General features: G+C 38.9%; 1 protein-coding gene across 7 annotated transcripts in view; it reads left to right on the top strand.

The window, feature by feature from the left end:
• The window catches only part of PLEKHG1 (pleckstrin homology and RhoGEF domain containing G1), a 202,607-nt gene that overhangs the window by 117,973 nt on the left and 70,845 nt on the right, over window positions 1-13,789 (top strand). For all 7 annotated transcript variants that reach the window (XM_037022991.2, XM_017673936.3, XM_017673929.3 and 4 more), the window contains one exon: window positions 692-1,200. In XM_037022991.2, the coding sequence (XP_036878886.2) occupies window positions 790-1,200 (411 nt within the window). In that variant the 5' untranslated portion in view covers window positions 692-789. The remainder of the gene's footprint in view (window positions 1-691; window positions 1,201-13,789) is intronic.

The following is a 13,789-nucleotide window of genomic DNA, read 5'->3' on the forward strand; positions in this document are numbered from 1 at the left end:
TAAAAGGATTGTGTGTCTTGATATTTTGGCTTCTCTTGCCCAGTATTGTCCATGCGACATTTTCTTTAATGCTATATACAAGCAGAATGTAAAATTGTCAGCATCCATTAAGTCAAGTAATGATCGCTCCAGGATGGTAGCTTAAAATTTGGTGGAATTCTAGTGGAATGCTGAAAATGCAGAACAGTGTTCTGCAGAATTCCGTAAGAATCACGTAGGGTGCGTTTTAAGTACATAAAAATCACTTGTGGTGCTTGTTAAACTATAGCTTTCTTATACCCTGACCACTGAGTCTTTAACTTAGTAAATCTGGACTAATCTGCATGCATTAGTCATTCCAGGTGGTCATCCTTTGAGGCAATGGGTGTAGCCCTTCTGAGACATTCATGTGTGCATCTTGTCATAATGCAAACTGAAGTTCAGTAGGTCTGGGGTAGTGCCTGAGACCCTGCGTTTTTAACACATGCCCAGGTGATACTTTAGAAACTAACTTTGCAATTCAAACTACCGTGGGTGCCTTTGCATTCCCTCCTGTAACTAACTCTCTGCCTTTTTCTTTTGACTATATATATATTTTTTTTGGGGGGGGGGCTAGGTTTTAAACTCCTTTAAACCTTCTGTTTGATGTAACTTGATTTGCACACCTCACTTACCTTGTCCTTTTTCTTTTCTTTCTTTGTAATGTATACAGATGTGCACCACTTGCGTCTTGAAGTGCCATCAGCTGTAACTAAAGTTGCAGCTCCCAGGACCACAGCCCGGCATTCCCTCTCCCAAGTAAGGGCGACCATGGAGCTCTCAGACAGCGAGCGCCCGGTCAGCTTCGGCTCCACATCGTCCTCGGCCTCTTCCCGGGACAGCCATGGTTCCTTTGGGAGCAGAGTGACCTTAGTTTCAAACAGCCACTTGGGCTTGTTTCACCAGGATAAGGAAGCAGGGGCCATAAAACTGGAGCTGATTCCAGCCAGGCCGCTTTCCAGCAGTGAGCTGCAGAAGGATAGCCCAGCTGGGCAGCAGAACCTGGATGAGGGCAGCAATGGGCAGCCCCAGGCCCAGCACCTCCTAGTGGAAACAAATGGGGCCACCAAGGCAAGTGCAGAATCGGCCACCAGCCCCAAGCTCCTCTACGTGGATAGAGTAGTTCAGGAAATCCTGGAGACTGAAAGGACTTATGTGAAAGATTTAAAAAGCATCGTGGAGGTAAGGCAAGCCGTTTTATGTTTTGTTCTTAAAGTTTGTCACACAGGGTAAATATGCTTGCAAACATAAAGTGAAGCCAGGTGTAGGAGATGTGTTGTCTCCTAAGACGCCAAAGTGGTGTGAATGTTTAACTAGATCATAAGGTAAGAGAAACCCTAGGGCCTGTATTAAAATCCTCTTAATGTCTGCATTATGAATTGGTAATGTGTGTGAGAAGCAAGAAGGGTGTACCAGTGCGTTCACCAGTATGTTGTGTTAAATCCTCCACCAAAAATCTCAGAGTGCCTCGCAGAGATGGACGGAGGAGGATTCCAGGCCGCCTGACGTGCAGGGCAGGTGCATCCTGACTGAGCCCATCAGGCTCTCTTTACCTTAGTCATGACTCTCTACTGGTGTCTGGGGGCTTCCAAAACCACTGATACCTGCGTCCCACCTCCAGAGGCTGTGATTTCATGCACCTGGGATGTGGCCTGGGCTGGGGTGGCAGGTGGAATTGTGAAAGATCCCAGGTGATTCTGATGTGCAGTCAAGGGTGGGAACCACTGCTGTATGCTGTTCTCTGGACTGCTTGGTGTTTCAGGGAAGGTGGTAAAGGGTTAAAAAAAAGCCATGGGCTTTGTCTTGTCTTGAGCATATACTTTCTGTTCACTTTTATAGTAAACAAGTTTGCAGAAACTACCTTAATCCATGCTAATGGAGCTCAGTTTATGTGTCAGATTGCTACTCTGAAAATTCCATTCATTTAACTTATAGATAGGTTTTTAAGGATAAAGTAAGAATTACCAGAGAAGCTGAGATGTTAACTCATTCCCATTAATGATGACAAATATTAATATTTCAAAGGCAAATTTGCAGAGAATAAAGCTATACCCACTTTGTTATATGCTACATTCTCTCATTTGTTAGTACCTATTTCCTGTTTTAGGCTTTTAATCTAAAATATGTTTCAGAGTATAGAAGAATATTTGCCAGTGAGCACATTCTCCACCAAATACATTCTTATGGCCTTAGAACAAAAATTCTAAGGCATGATTATGTTCTGAGTTCCACAAATGATAGAACCAGATACAGTCTGCTAAAAATAGTTATGACATAACTTCCCAGTAAAAATAGAAAAATTAATTGATGCTCAACCAAAACAACATGTGATGGCAAATGTAGAATGCACCAAGCCAATTGTTTTTTTTTTATTTCAACAATGATGTCATTTTGAACTTGAGCAGAAATACCTGTGAAACTGCCAAAAATTTTGCAACCGCCCACAAAATTGATGGTTGTCAAAGCCTCCTTTGGTCTATGCTTTTTTCTTTTCTTTCTTTCTTGGAAATTTTGGAACCCCAAGCAAAACCCACCATGATTAGAGAGAAACCTTTAGTTACTGAACTGGTATGCCATGACCACTCTTGTTTTTTCTGAGGCTGGCTGATAAACCTTGGAAGAAGAAATAAGGTAAGATCAGAATGAAAGAAAACAGATCAAGACAGAGTATTTTTTTCAAAGAAAGCTTCAATAGAAGCTCTATTCTGAGCGGTTCTTGCCCAATGTTTTTGACTTTTTTTTTCTTTTTCAATGAATTAACTCTGTTTTACATGAGGCAAGTAGTGGACTTTTTCTGTAAAGAGCCAGATAGTAAATGTTTTAGGCTTTCTGGGCCCTAAGTGTCCGTCACAACTGCTCTGCCATTGGAGCTCCAAATCAGCCACAGACACTATGTCAGTGCATGGACGCGGGGGTTCAGTAAAATTCTAAGGCCAGGTTTGACCCAAGGGCTGTAGTTTGCCAACTCCTGTTTTAATTTTGTTCCTTAGACTATATATTTGTGCCTCTGTTGAATCAACTGTAAAATGAGACTGATAAATAGTACCTGCCTCACAGGGTTATTGTGATAATTCGAATAGATAATACATGAAAAACACATTCCATAGTGCTGGGCACATGGTAAAGTGGTTAATAAATGAAAACTGTTATCATCACTGACCTCCAGATTTGCTGGTTTTGAGTGATGGCCATTTATAACTATACTATATTTTACATAAAGTCTTTCACACAAATAAACAGACTGGTCTATTCACTACAGCAGAGATTTAATTAGGAAAAAAATAAAAAATGGCTAATTCCAATATTATTTATCTGAATGAAATTGAATTATTTCCAACGAAGCCACTGAAAATCTGAGGTGACACATGATTAGGGAGAGGAAAGATGAAGAAGGGTGTTGGGAAGAAAAGTCCCAAATGTAGAAGGAGACACCCACGTAGGAAGAAGTACATGCTACTTGGTTCCAGAAGTCACTAGAAGGCTTTGAGTCATTTACCCTCCACACCTAGAAAAATTCAGCATCTCTGCAGGGCAGGGACTAGTCATCACAGCCCCTTCTTTACACTCTTTTGATGTGTGACCACCTCTATTTCTCAAGATCACCATCTTCACAGATGATTTTACAGAATGGTTGGGCCCGTTTTATCACATCTTTCCCTTATGAAGAGTAACCAATTATTTTTCTCCTTGTAGTAACTCAACCCAGGAAAGATGACTGCACGGGCAGGCTTTTAAAATGCAAAGTGCCAATTCTTTTAAAATCTGTATCCCTAATCCATTTCTACTGTTTTTATAATTGTGTGGCTGACTCCTCTAATAGCCTCGATTTTTCAAGTGCAAGTTTTAAATTGGGAAAAGGGATGTTTATTGACAACTTACTGTGAGAAGCTCTCACCACACCTAAGAGAGAGTAAGTTGGCTTTTTCTAAGCAAGAATGATTTCAGTGGGTGGGAGCAGTCTAAGCATTTATAGAGATAATTGGTAAGTCGCTTTTCATTTATCCAGTAGCATAACGATAACTTCCTGCACTCGGCGTTATGGAATCCCATTCACTAATTGCCTTCAAAAGTCATTGTCAGCATAATTAATTTGCCTGTAAGTAATACATTTTATTTATATATACTATATCTATATATAATCCTCACAGATAAGGTTTAGATTTAGTGTTGGAAGATTTTTAAACAGGAACATTTTTGTGGAAGGTCATTTTATATACACTGAGTTAAGAGACATTATTTGAGTTAAGACACAATTTGCTTAGAAACTTTCAGCGTGGTCCCAAATACTATCCGAGTAGCTTATTTCTGAGAAGAGATCCTTCCAACCTTATTTAGGCACTAGGATTACCAGATGTTGGTTACACATGCAAAGAAAGTTGTATACCTTTCTCTCCCATATGGAGAGACATTGTATTAATCCCAAATACATAGATATTTTTTCCTTTCCCATGCCATTTAGGGATTCAGAATTGAATTCCTAATGCTTTCTGAAATTTAAACTATTTTTGTTCCTAATCCTATTGCTCTTCCTCCCTAGACCTTTCTCTCTGGGCCCCCTGCCCCTCCGACATCCCTCAACAGTAGCTACTCCATCTTCTGCTCCTTTGCCCCAAATCCTAATCATCTAATTTTGTACACTTGACATTTTGGAGAGAGGTGAGGTCTTGACTATCACCCACACTCAAAGGAACAATGGAGCTGTTATTTCCTTTTCTATATATGGCTCCTAAAGCATTCACAGATAAAATGAGATAATAAATATGAAAGCAAGTTTTAAAAGTTAAAAGTAAAATAGCCAATGATACAATTTGTGGAGAAAGAGAAACCCACAGTTTGAAAGTGGAAAATAAGGGTCGCTTTCATGTTTAATGGGACTTCAGATTGACTGAGCAGGGACTCTTAGGGGTAAAGTGGGTTACTTTAATCTTTCTAAATGATCTATAAAAGAGCCTTTGAGACGCTCATAAGATTTGGCCCCAGATATAGTTTATAGCCTGTTTTAACCTTTTAGGAAAATTAGTTCATGATACTCTATAATACTGTGAAATTAGAAGTTATAGTCCTACTGCGAATGTCATCTTTGAACTATAAGAGATGCTAAATTAATCATCTTTGGGGATGTTGAAGACATGTGTATTTAATGGAAAAAAGTGGGGAAAATATTAAGTGTAACATCAGTTAATTTTTTTCTATCATATTCTAGAGAGCTAAAATCCTTTTCAAACACCTTTATCCATACAGCAGGTTAAAAAGCTAAGAATCGAGTATCATATAGGCTTAATGTTTAAAATTTAAGGAGCCTGAGAAGGATGGGTGGGAAGGGAGGGATAAAGGGAAAAACGGGGCATTACAATTAGCACATATAATGTGGGGGTGGGGGGGACATGGGGAAGGCAGTATGTATACAGAGAAGACAAGTAATGATTCTATAGCATCTTACTACGCAGATGAAGAGTTACTGTAATGGGGTATGTGGGGGGGACTTAATAATAGGGGAGTCCAGTAACCATAATGTTCAAGTAATTGTACATTAACGATATCAAAATAAAATAAAATAAAAAGAAATTTAAGGAGCCAAAGCCTTGAACATAGCTTTGTCGAAAGTGCTCAGCATAGTTCACTGGACAAGAATGAATGCTGATCTCCGCCCAGCTCCAGTGTTTGTGGGTCTACACGGACTCTGTTCACTGTGTGTGAGTATAGACACTCTCAGGATAGGTGGAAGAGAGAAAGGTGCTTTTCACACACTTCGTGACGTGGAGCACTCTGAGAGCTATCCTGCCCATTGCCACAGCTTAGAGAAGGGGCTGCTCTCGCGAACTGCTTGGAAGGAGAACTTGCCTACACTTGGGAAACAGTCCTTCTCCCAACTCTGTGCAGAGTGAAAGAAACCCAGTGACTAGGCCTAGTTGTTGGTGTGGTGCCCCCTTTTACTCTGCCTAGAGTCTTAGCCTGCAGGTTTGGGAGGTGGCTGAGATGTGGGTAAGATGGAACCCAAATGGGCTTTTGTCCCAGGCCACTCCCCCTCCCCCCACATCAAGGACAACACGGTCCAGTTGGAGGTAGTTGCTGATGAAGCCTGACTTCCTGTTCATCCTGCTGGAGAGAAAAGATGGTTTGGTGTGGACAAGGCGGTTCATGTCTCCACTATCCTTCCCTTAGCCATGAAGGAGAGATTCTGCGGGGCATTTTCTACACGAGCCGTAACTGCTTAGGCCACTTGACAAGAGGATAAAGGTTTTGAACCAAGGGAGAGGGCGGATGCGAAGAGGTGTTTTCTTTGTTTTATTTGCAGACATACTCACTCAGTACTTTCCCTCCAGCCTTAATCACATTATTATACTGACACTTTTTATGAGGTCTGTTTGGACTAAAGTTTTTGAATACTGGTAGAAATATGTGTTCAATGCTAGTGTGTAGGACTTGGCAGGCATTGTTTTTAATGAAGGCTTGTTTTGTGGGTGGATTTAATAAAGAACTTACACTGTGGCACTTGGCACGGTTTTTAATATACTTTTTCTTTTATGTGGCATTTAAGCACTTTTATTTGAATGTCCCTTTATTTGTTTTTCCCTCCAAGGGCTTTCATCCTAATCTGTGAGTGAAATCTTTCTTAAAAGCATTTAAGGTCTATGATATTTTAGGAGCAAACCTGTTAGTTTTCTACTTTTGTAGAAGCTATACCTACATATTCCTCCAAATAGAGCATCTAATCACTGTGTATAATCACCATCCAGACTCTCACGTTGACTATTCATTTCCATGTTCCCCTTTTCTATTCTGCCTCTCATCTCTAGCCACCTCAGCAACAAACACTTAGAAGGTGGGAACACAATGATTCTTTTTCACCTTTTTTTAACCAAAGTATAATTGACAGACAATAATCTCTTTGTTTCATGTGTACAACATAGTGATTCGACATTTGTACACATTGTGAACGGATCACTACCTTAGTCTAGTTACTACCTGTCACTATACATGGTTAATACCGTATCGTTGACTATATTCCCCATGCTGTACATGAAATTCCCCTGGCTTATTTATTTTATGACTGGAAGTTTGTGTCTCTTGACCCCATTCACCCATTTTCCACCCTTCCAACCCTCTTCCCCTCTGCAACTACTTATCTGTTCTTTGTATCTGTGAATCTAGGTTTTGTTCCATTTTGTTCATTTTGTTTTTAGATGCCACATATAAGTGAAATCATGCAGCAATTGTCTTTCTCTGACTTATTTCACTTAACATAATACCCTCAAAGTCCATCAATGTTCTTGCAAATGGCAAGATTTTCTTTATGGTTGAGTAACATTCCATTGTGTACATGTACTACATCTTCCTTATCCATTTATCTATCAGTGGACACTTAGGTCACTTCCATGTCTTGGCTACGTAAATAATGCTGCAGTGAACATAGGCATGCATGTATCTTTTTATATTAGTATTTTCATTTTCTCTGGATAGATATCCAGCAGTTAAATTGCTAGACATATGATCGTTCCATTTTTAATATTTTTGATGAATTTTCATACTGTTTTCTTTAGTGGTTACACCAGTTTACATTCCCACCAGTAGTGCACAAGCATTCCCTTTTCTCCACATCCTGTCAACACTTGTTATTGTCTTTTTGTTGATAGCCATTTTGACTGGTATAAGATGATGGCTCATAGTGGTTTTGATTTGCATTTCCCTGATGATTAGTGATGCTGAGCATGTTTTCATGTGTCTGTTAGCCATCTGTACATCTTCTTTGTAAAAATGTCTATTCGGGTACTCTGTGCATTTTTTAATTGTATTATTTGGTTTGTTGTTACTGAGTTGTATGAGTTTTTTATATGTTTTGAATATTACCCCCTTATCATATATGTGATTGCCAAGTATCTTTTCCATTCAATAGATTGCCTTTTCATTTCATTGGTGGTTCTTTCTCTCATTCTGTGGGTGAAAATCTTGTCAGGTGACCACAACAAGCTGTAAAGGAGCCTGGGAGATGTAGTCTAGCTGTGTGCCCAAAGAAGGTAGGGAACACTCTGGTGAACAACTGTCAGTCTTCCCCATACATTCTACATAACTGAAACATTCTCATTGTTAAACCTACATCATGTCCCCCACCACCATCACTAAAAATAAACATAAAAAGGAAGAAAGCAAGAAAGATTTTGGGGATGCTTGCTGCCGAGATTTTAGTTACAGGCATACCTCACTTTACTGCACTTCACAGATACTGTGGTTTTTTTTAGAAACTGACGGTTTGGGCAACCCTGTAGTGGTCAAGTCTATCAGAGCCATTTTTCAACAGCATTTGCTCACTTCATGTCTCTGTGTCATAGTTTGGTAATTCTTTCAATATTTCACATTTTGAACATTTCATATTTGTTCAAGGGCTGACCCTTGAACAATGTGGAGGTTGGAGGTACCAACCCCCCACACAGTAAAAAAATCCACATATAACTTAACTCCCCCAAAACTTAACTACTGATAGACTACTACTGACCAGAGTCTTACTGATAATATAGTCAGTTAACATATATTTTGTAAGTTACATATCATGTACTATAATCTTACAGTAAAATAAGCTAGAGAAAAGAAAATGTCTTTTCAAATTGTTGTAAACCTCAAAAAAAAAATTTCCAATATATTTATTGCAAAAAATTTACATATAAGATGACCCATGCAGTTCAAACCCATGTTGTTCAAGAGTCAGCTGTATATTATATTTGTTATGGTGATCGGTGATCTTTGATGTTGCTCTCCTAATTGTTTGGGGGTGCCACAAGATATGCCCACAGAAGATGGCAGACTTAACTGATGAATGCTGTGTGTCTTCCGACCACTCCATCAACTTGCTTCCTATCCCTCTTCCTCTATTCAGGCCTCCCTATTGCCTGAGACACAAAAATATTGAAGTTAGGTCAATTAATAACTCTACAGTGGTCTCTAAGTGTTACAGTGAAAGCATCACACATCTTTCACTTTCAATCAAAAGCTAGAAATGATTAAACTTGGTGAGAAAGGCATGCAGAAAGCTGAGGTGGGCCTAAAGCTAGGCCTCTTTGCCAAACAGCCCAGCTGTGAATGCAAAGGAAAAGTAATTGAAGGAAATTAAAAATGCTATTCCAGTGACACACGAATGATACGAAAGTAAAACAACCTTATTGCTGATACAGAGAAAGTTTTAATGGTCTGGATGGAAGATCAAAGCAGCCACAACATTCCCTTAAACCAAAGCCTAATCTAGAGCAAGGCCCTAACTCTCCTCAGTTCTCTGAGGGCTGAGAGAGGCGAGGAAGCTACAGAAGAAAAGTCTGAAACTAGCAGAGTTTGGTTCATAAGGTTTAAGGAAAGAAGCCCTCACCGTAACAGAACAATGTAAGGATGAAGCAGCAGGTGCTGATGTAGAAGCCACAGCAAGTTATCCTTATCTAGTCATTCACCAGCTCAGATCATTCACGAAGGTGGCTATGCTAAACACAAATCTTCAGTGTAGAGGAAAGTGCCTTCTATTGGAAGAAGATGCCATGTAGGACTTTCATAGCTGGAAATGAAAGTCAATGCCTGGTTTCAAAGCTTCAAGCTTTGATTCTGACTCTCTTGTTAAAGGGCCTAGTGCAGTTGGTGACTTTAAGGGGAAGCTCAGGGACAATTCTGAAAATCCTAGGGCCTCTAAGAATTATGCTAAATCTATTCTGCCTGTATTGTATAAATGGAACAACAAAGCCTGCATAAGAGCACATCTGTTTACAGCATCATTTACTCAATATTTCAAACCCACCGTTGAGACCAGCTGCTCAGAAAAGAGATTCCTTTCAAAATATTACTGCTCATTGCCAATGTATCTGGTCACTCAAGAGCTCTAATGGAGATGGACAGTGAGATTAATATTCTTTTCATGTCTGCTCACACCACATCCATTCTGCAGCTCATAGACCAAGAAGTCACTTTGACTTTCATGTCTTATTATTTAATACATTTCCTAACATTATAGCTGCCATAGTGATTCCTCTGATGGATCTGGGCAGAGTAAATTGAAAACCTTCAGGAAAGGGTTCATCTTTCTAGATGCCATTAAGAACATTTGTGATGTGTGGGAAGAGGTCAAAATATCAATATTAACAGGCATTTGGAAGAAGTTGATTCCAACACTCACAGATGATTTTGAGGGATTCCAGACTTCAGTGGAATACTTCACAACTGCAAATGTGGTAGAAATAACAAGAGAACTAGAATTAGAAGTGGAGCTTGAAGATGTGACTGAAACCTGAATGAGTAGAGAGTTGCTTTTTATGGATGAACAAAAGAAAGTGGTTTCTTGAGGTGGAATCTACTTCTGGTGAATATGCTCTGAGGATTGTTGAAATGACAACAGAGGGTTTAGAATATTATATAAGCATAGTTGTTAAAGCTCCAGCAGGGTTTTAGAGGATTGACTCCGATTTTGAAAGAAGTTCTACTATGGCTAAAATGCTATCAAACAACATTACATGCTACACAGAAACTGTTCATGAAGGAAGAGTGAATTCATGCAGGAAACTTCATTGTTTTCTCATTTTAAGAAATTGTTACAGCCACCCCTGCCTTTAGCATCCACCCTGATCGTTGAGCAGCCATCAGCATCCTCCAATAGAGGACTGAGGCAAGACCCTCCCCCAGCAAAAAGGCTACGACCCACTGAAAGCTCCTATGATGGCTAGCATTTTTTAATTAAAGTATGTACTTTTTTTTAGACATAATGCTGTTGCACACTTAATAGACCACAGGGTAGTGTAAACATAACTTTTATATGCACTGGGAAATCCCAGAATTTATTTGGCTTGCTTTCTTTTGATACTCACTTTATTGCTGTGGTCTGGAAGCAAACCCACAGTATCTCTGAGGTGTGCCTGTACTTTCTCTGCTGAATAACCCCGTGGAATGTTTTAAGTGAATTCTTCGTTTAGGGCTTGGAACAGATTCAGACCAGTGTATCTTCTCTTGGTCTTCCTTCCCTCCTTGTATATCTTTGTCACTCATCCTTTTCTCTACCCTTTCTTCCATCAATCCTCATTATCCATCCCCCTACTTTGTTTTTCTACTCATCCATCCTGCCAATGGGGCTCTTTGGAATTACTGGACACCATAAATAGTATTTCAGTTTTAAAAAGGGCTACCATGTCTAGCAGTGGTTCAAAAGCAGTGATTATGCTTATCTTGCTAGTGTTTGGGAAAGTTTCTGAGTAGAAGGATATCAATAAGGATAATAGACTAAAAGCTTCATTGATTATGAATGATGCTTGGAAGTGGCAAGTTTATGGCCACATTGATAAGTTTGTAAGAAAATTTAATGTCCTCCTTTTAAATTCATTTCTGTAGCTATTCTGAGAAGCCAAATGGAAATTTTGGGTACGAGATGAAAAAGTAAGCAATGAAAAACCAAATTGTTAAAATTGTTTTAATACATTTCTACTCCCCAATGAAGTGACATCATTATGGATGCTTTTCCATAGAAGTTAAAGTCAACTTGCATCTTTTCCGAGGTGAACTTGTAGACAACAAATTTACCATTCATAAATAGTAGTCTATTTTATATTGTTTACCTTTTACTTCCAGTACAGTTTTCAAATTACTAAAAACTTTGTAACAATAGCATAATGATCACTGGTATAAAAATTACTAATGTAGGGATTGATGTTCCTCATCTCCCTGGGAACTACTAAACTTCAGAAAATAGAAAAGTCACCCTTGAGTTTCTGACAATCCTGACTTGTGACTCACTTCTTGACAAAAAATGGGGTATTGTTACAGTTGTCATGGTGATCTGTGATCAGTGATCTTTGATGTTACTATTGGAATTGTTTTGTGGTGCCACAGACCACACCTAAACGAGATGGCAAACTTAATCAATAAGGATGTGTAGGGCATTGGAGGCCCTGAGTCAGGTTTAGTAGGGCTTTCTTAGCTGGTCGCAAGAGTTCATGATCTGAGAAGAGATTATAGATGGGGTTTGTTTTTAACTCCCATATCAAATGTCTAAGACCCAAGAAAGAGAGAGTATGAACTAATACAAGGAAAGAACTGTAAGAGTTTCAAAATGCTTACAATCGTTTCTGCTATAGTGTGACATATGACATATGTGTTCCTAAAAATCACTCACTGGACCAAATTACATCGGGGGCAGGAAAATAGGGATTGTAGGAAAAATGGGTTCTGAATACAGCACTCAAAAACATCATCAGTGACACACAAAAAAGATACAAATCTAACAAAAATGGAGACACAGTCTTATACATAGGAAATGGTTAAAAAGTACCTAGTATAGTAAATATAACACTTTATCTTGAAAAATACCTCAAGTTGTTTGTGGAAGCCACCTGGTTCCCACACCTGCCACCCTCTGTGGGAGGAAGAGAACAAAAAGTAACAAGAGAAAAGGCATGAGAAAAAACAATAAAGAGGAAAAGAACAGAGAACGGACAGGGCAAATACAAGATAGGCTAAGAGGAAGGACAAAAACATCAGAGAGGAAGCCGTGTGCAGGGTTGCAGTTCATGAGTTATTATGAAGTAAGGTTACCTGATGTGTTCTATTAAGACTATGACAAGGTCCTTAATAAGTGTACTTTTTATTCTACCTTATAAGAAAAAATAGTTTAACAGAATGTCAAGCTCTCTCAGCAGTTTGGGGCTTTATTCATAATTCTGAAAACTAACAAATGGATTTTTCTTACATTAATCTTGAATCAACAAATATTACCTCTTGTAAATACAAATAGTTGTAGGAAGCTTTTCTTTTTGAAAGGATTTGCATAATTTGGTCAAGTGTTCTCACACAAACTAAAGCATTTGCTGTCCATGAAACTCATAGTACACCAAGGAGATTTAATGGGTAAATATTAGTGTGTTTGTGATGTTCAAATTAGAATGATATTTTCCACCTACACTTGCAGATTCAGAGTCAGACCATGTATAAAAGGAAAGGATAGACTCGAGACATGATTGGGGGAAAAAAAGACAATAGAAGCTGTACTTCTCACAGACGTAATAATTGAGTACATTCATTTCTTTTGTGTGATCAGGCATTTGTAAAAATACCCATAACTGGAGAGTGCCTTCCCCATTCTACTAGGCTTCTCTTTCTAAGGCAACATTTTATTTTTAAGGAAAAGGCATTTCAATTAACTCAGGTGATCAAGTAGCTATTATTACTGGTCTGCTTAAGAACTCCTATGTTTCAAAGACGGCCTGTGGGCAAAATCCTCTTGAAGATTTGCTAAAACAGGTCCTGTTCAGTTGGGTTAATCATGCTGTGGGCCATCTTGAATATTCAGTTATGCTGAGTAGGTAGAATATTATAGAATTCAGGGAACTGTGTTCCAAACAAACTCATCTACAGTTGGGACAAGTTTCCCATGGCCAGAAATTTCTTCCAAAGAAAAGATGTTGCTTGCATCTTGTGAAACTCATCACGCAGAAGTTGCCCAAGTCATGTGATAAGCCCAAAGCAGGTGTGACTGTGTCCAGGCATAACATCCAGAAAAGGCAGAGGCCTCTTGGGCTGACGTGTAACTTGTCAGCCTACTTTACTTAGTTAAGTGTTTTCTAACCAGTTATGTTTTTGGTTTTTTCTTTTGTCCACCAAGACTACTTTGCCACTTAAACGGTATTGCATTGTTCTATACAGTAGCTTGCATGGAATTTTTAAAATCTCTTTTTTATAATTGTGGTAAAATATACAAAATTCTACTATGGCTATATCATTTTAGCCATGTTAAGTGTATATAGTTTAATGGCATTCAGTA

Source organism: Manis javanica, chromosome 13, assembly GCF_040802235.1.
Source record: "Manis javanica isolate MJ-LG chromosome 13, MJ_LKY, whole genome shotgun sequence".
NCBI classification, from domain to species: domain Eukaryota; kingdom Metazoa; phylum Chordata; class Mammalia; order Pholidota; family Manidae; genus Manis; species Manis javanica.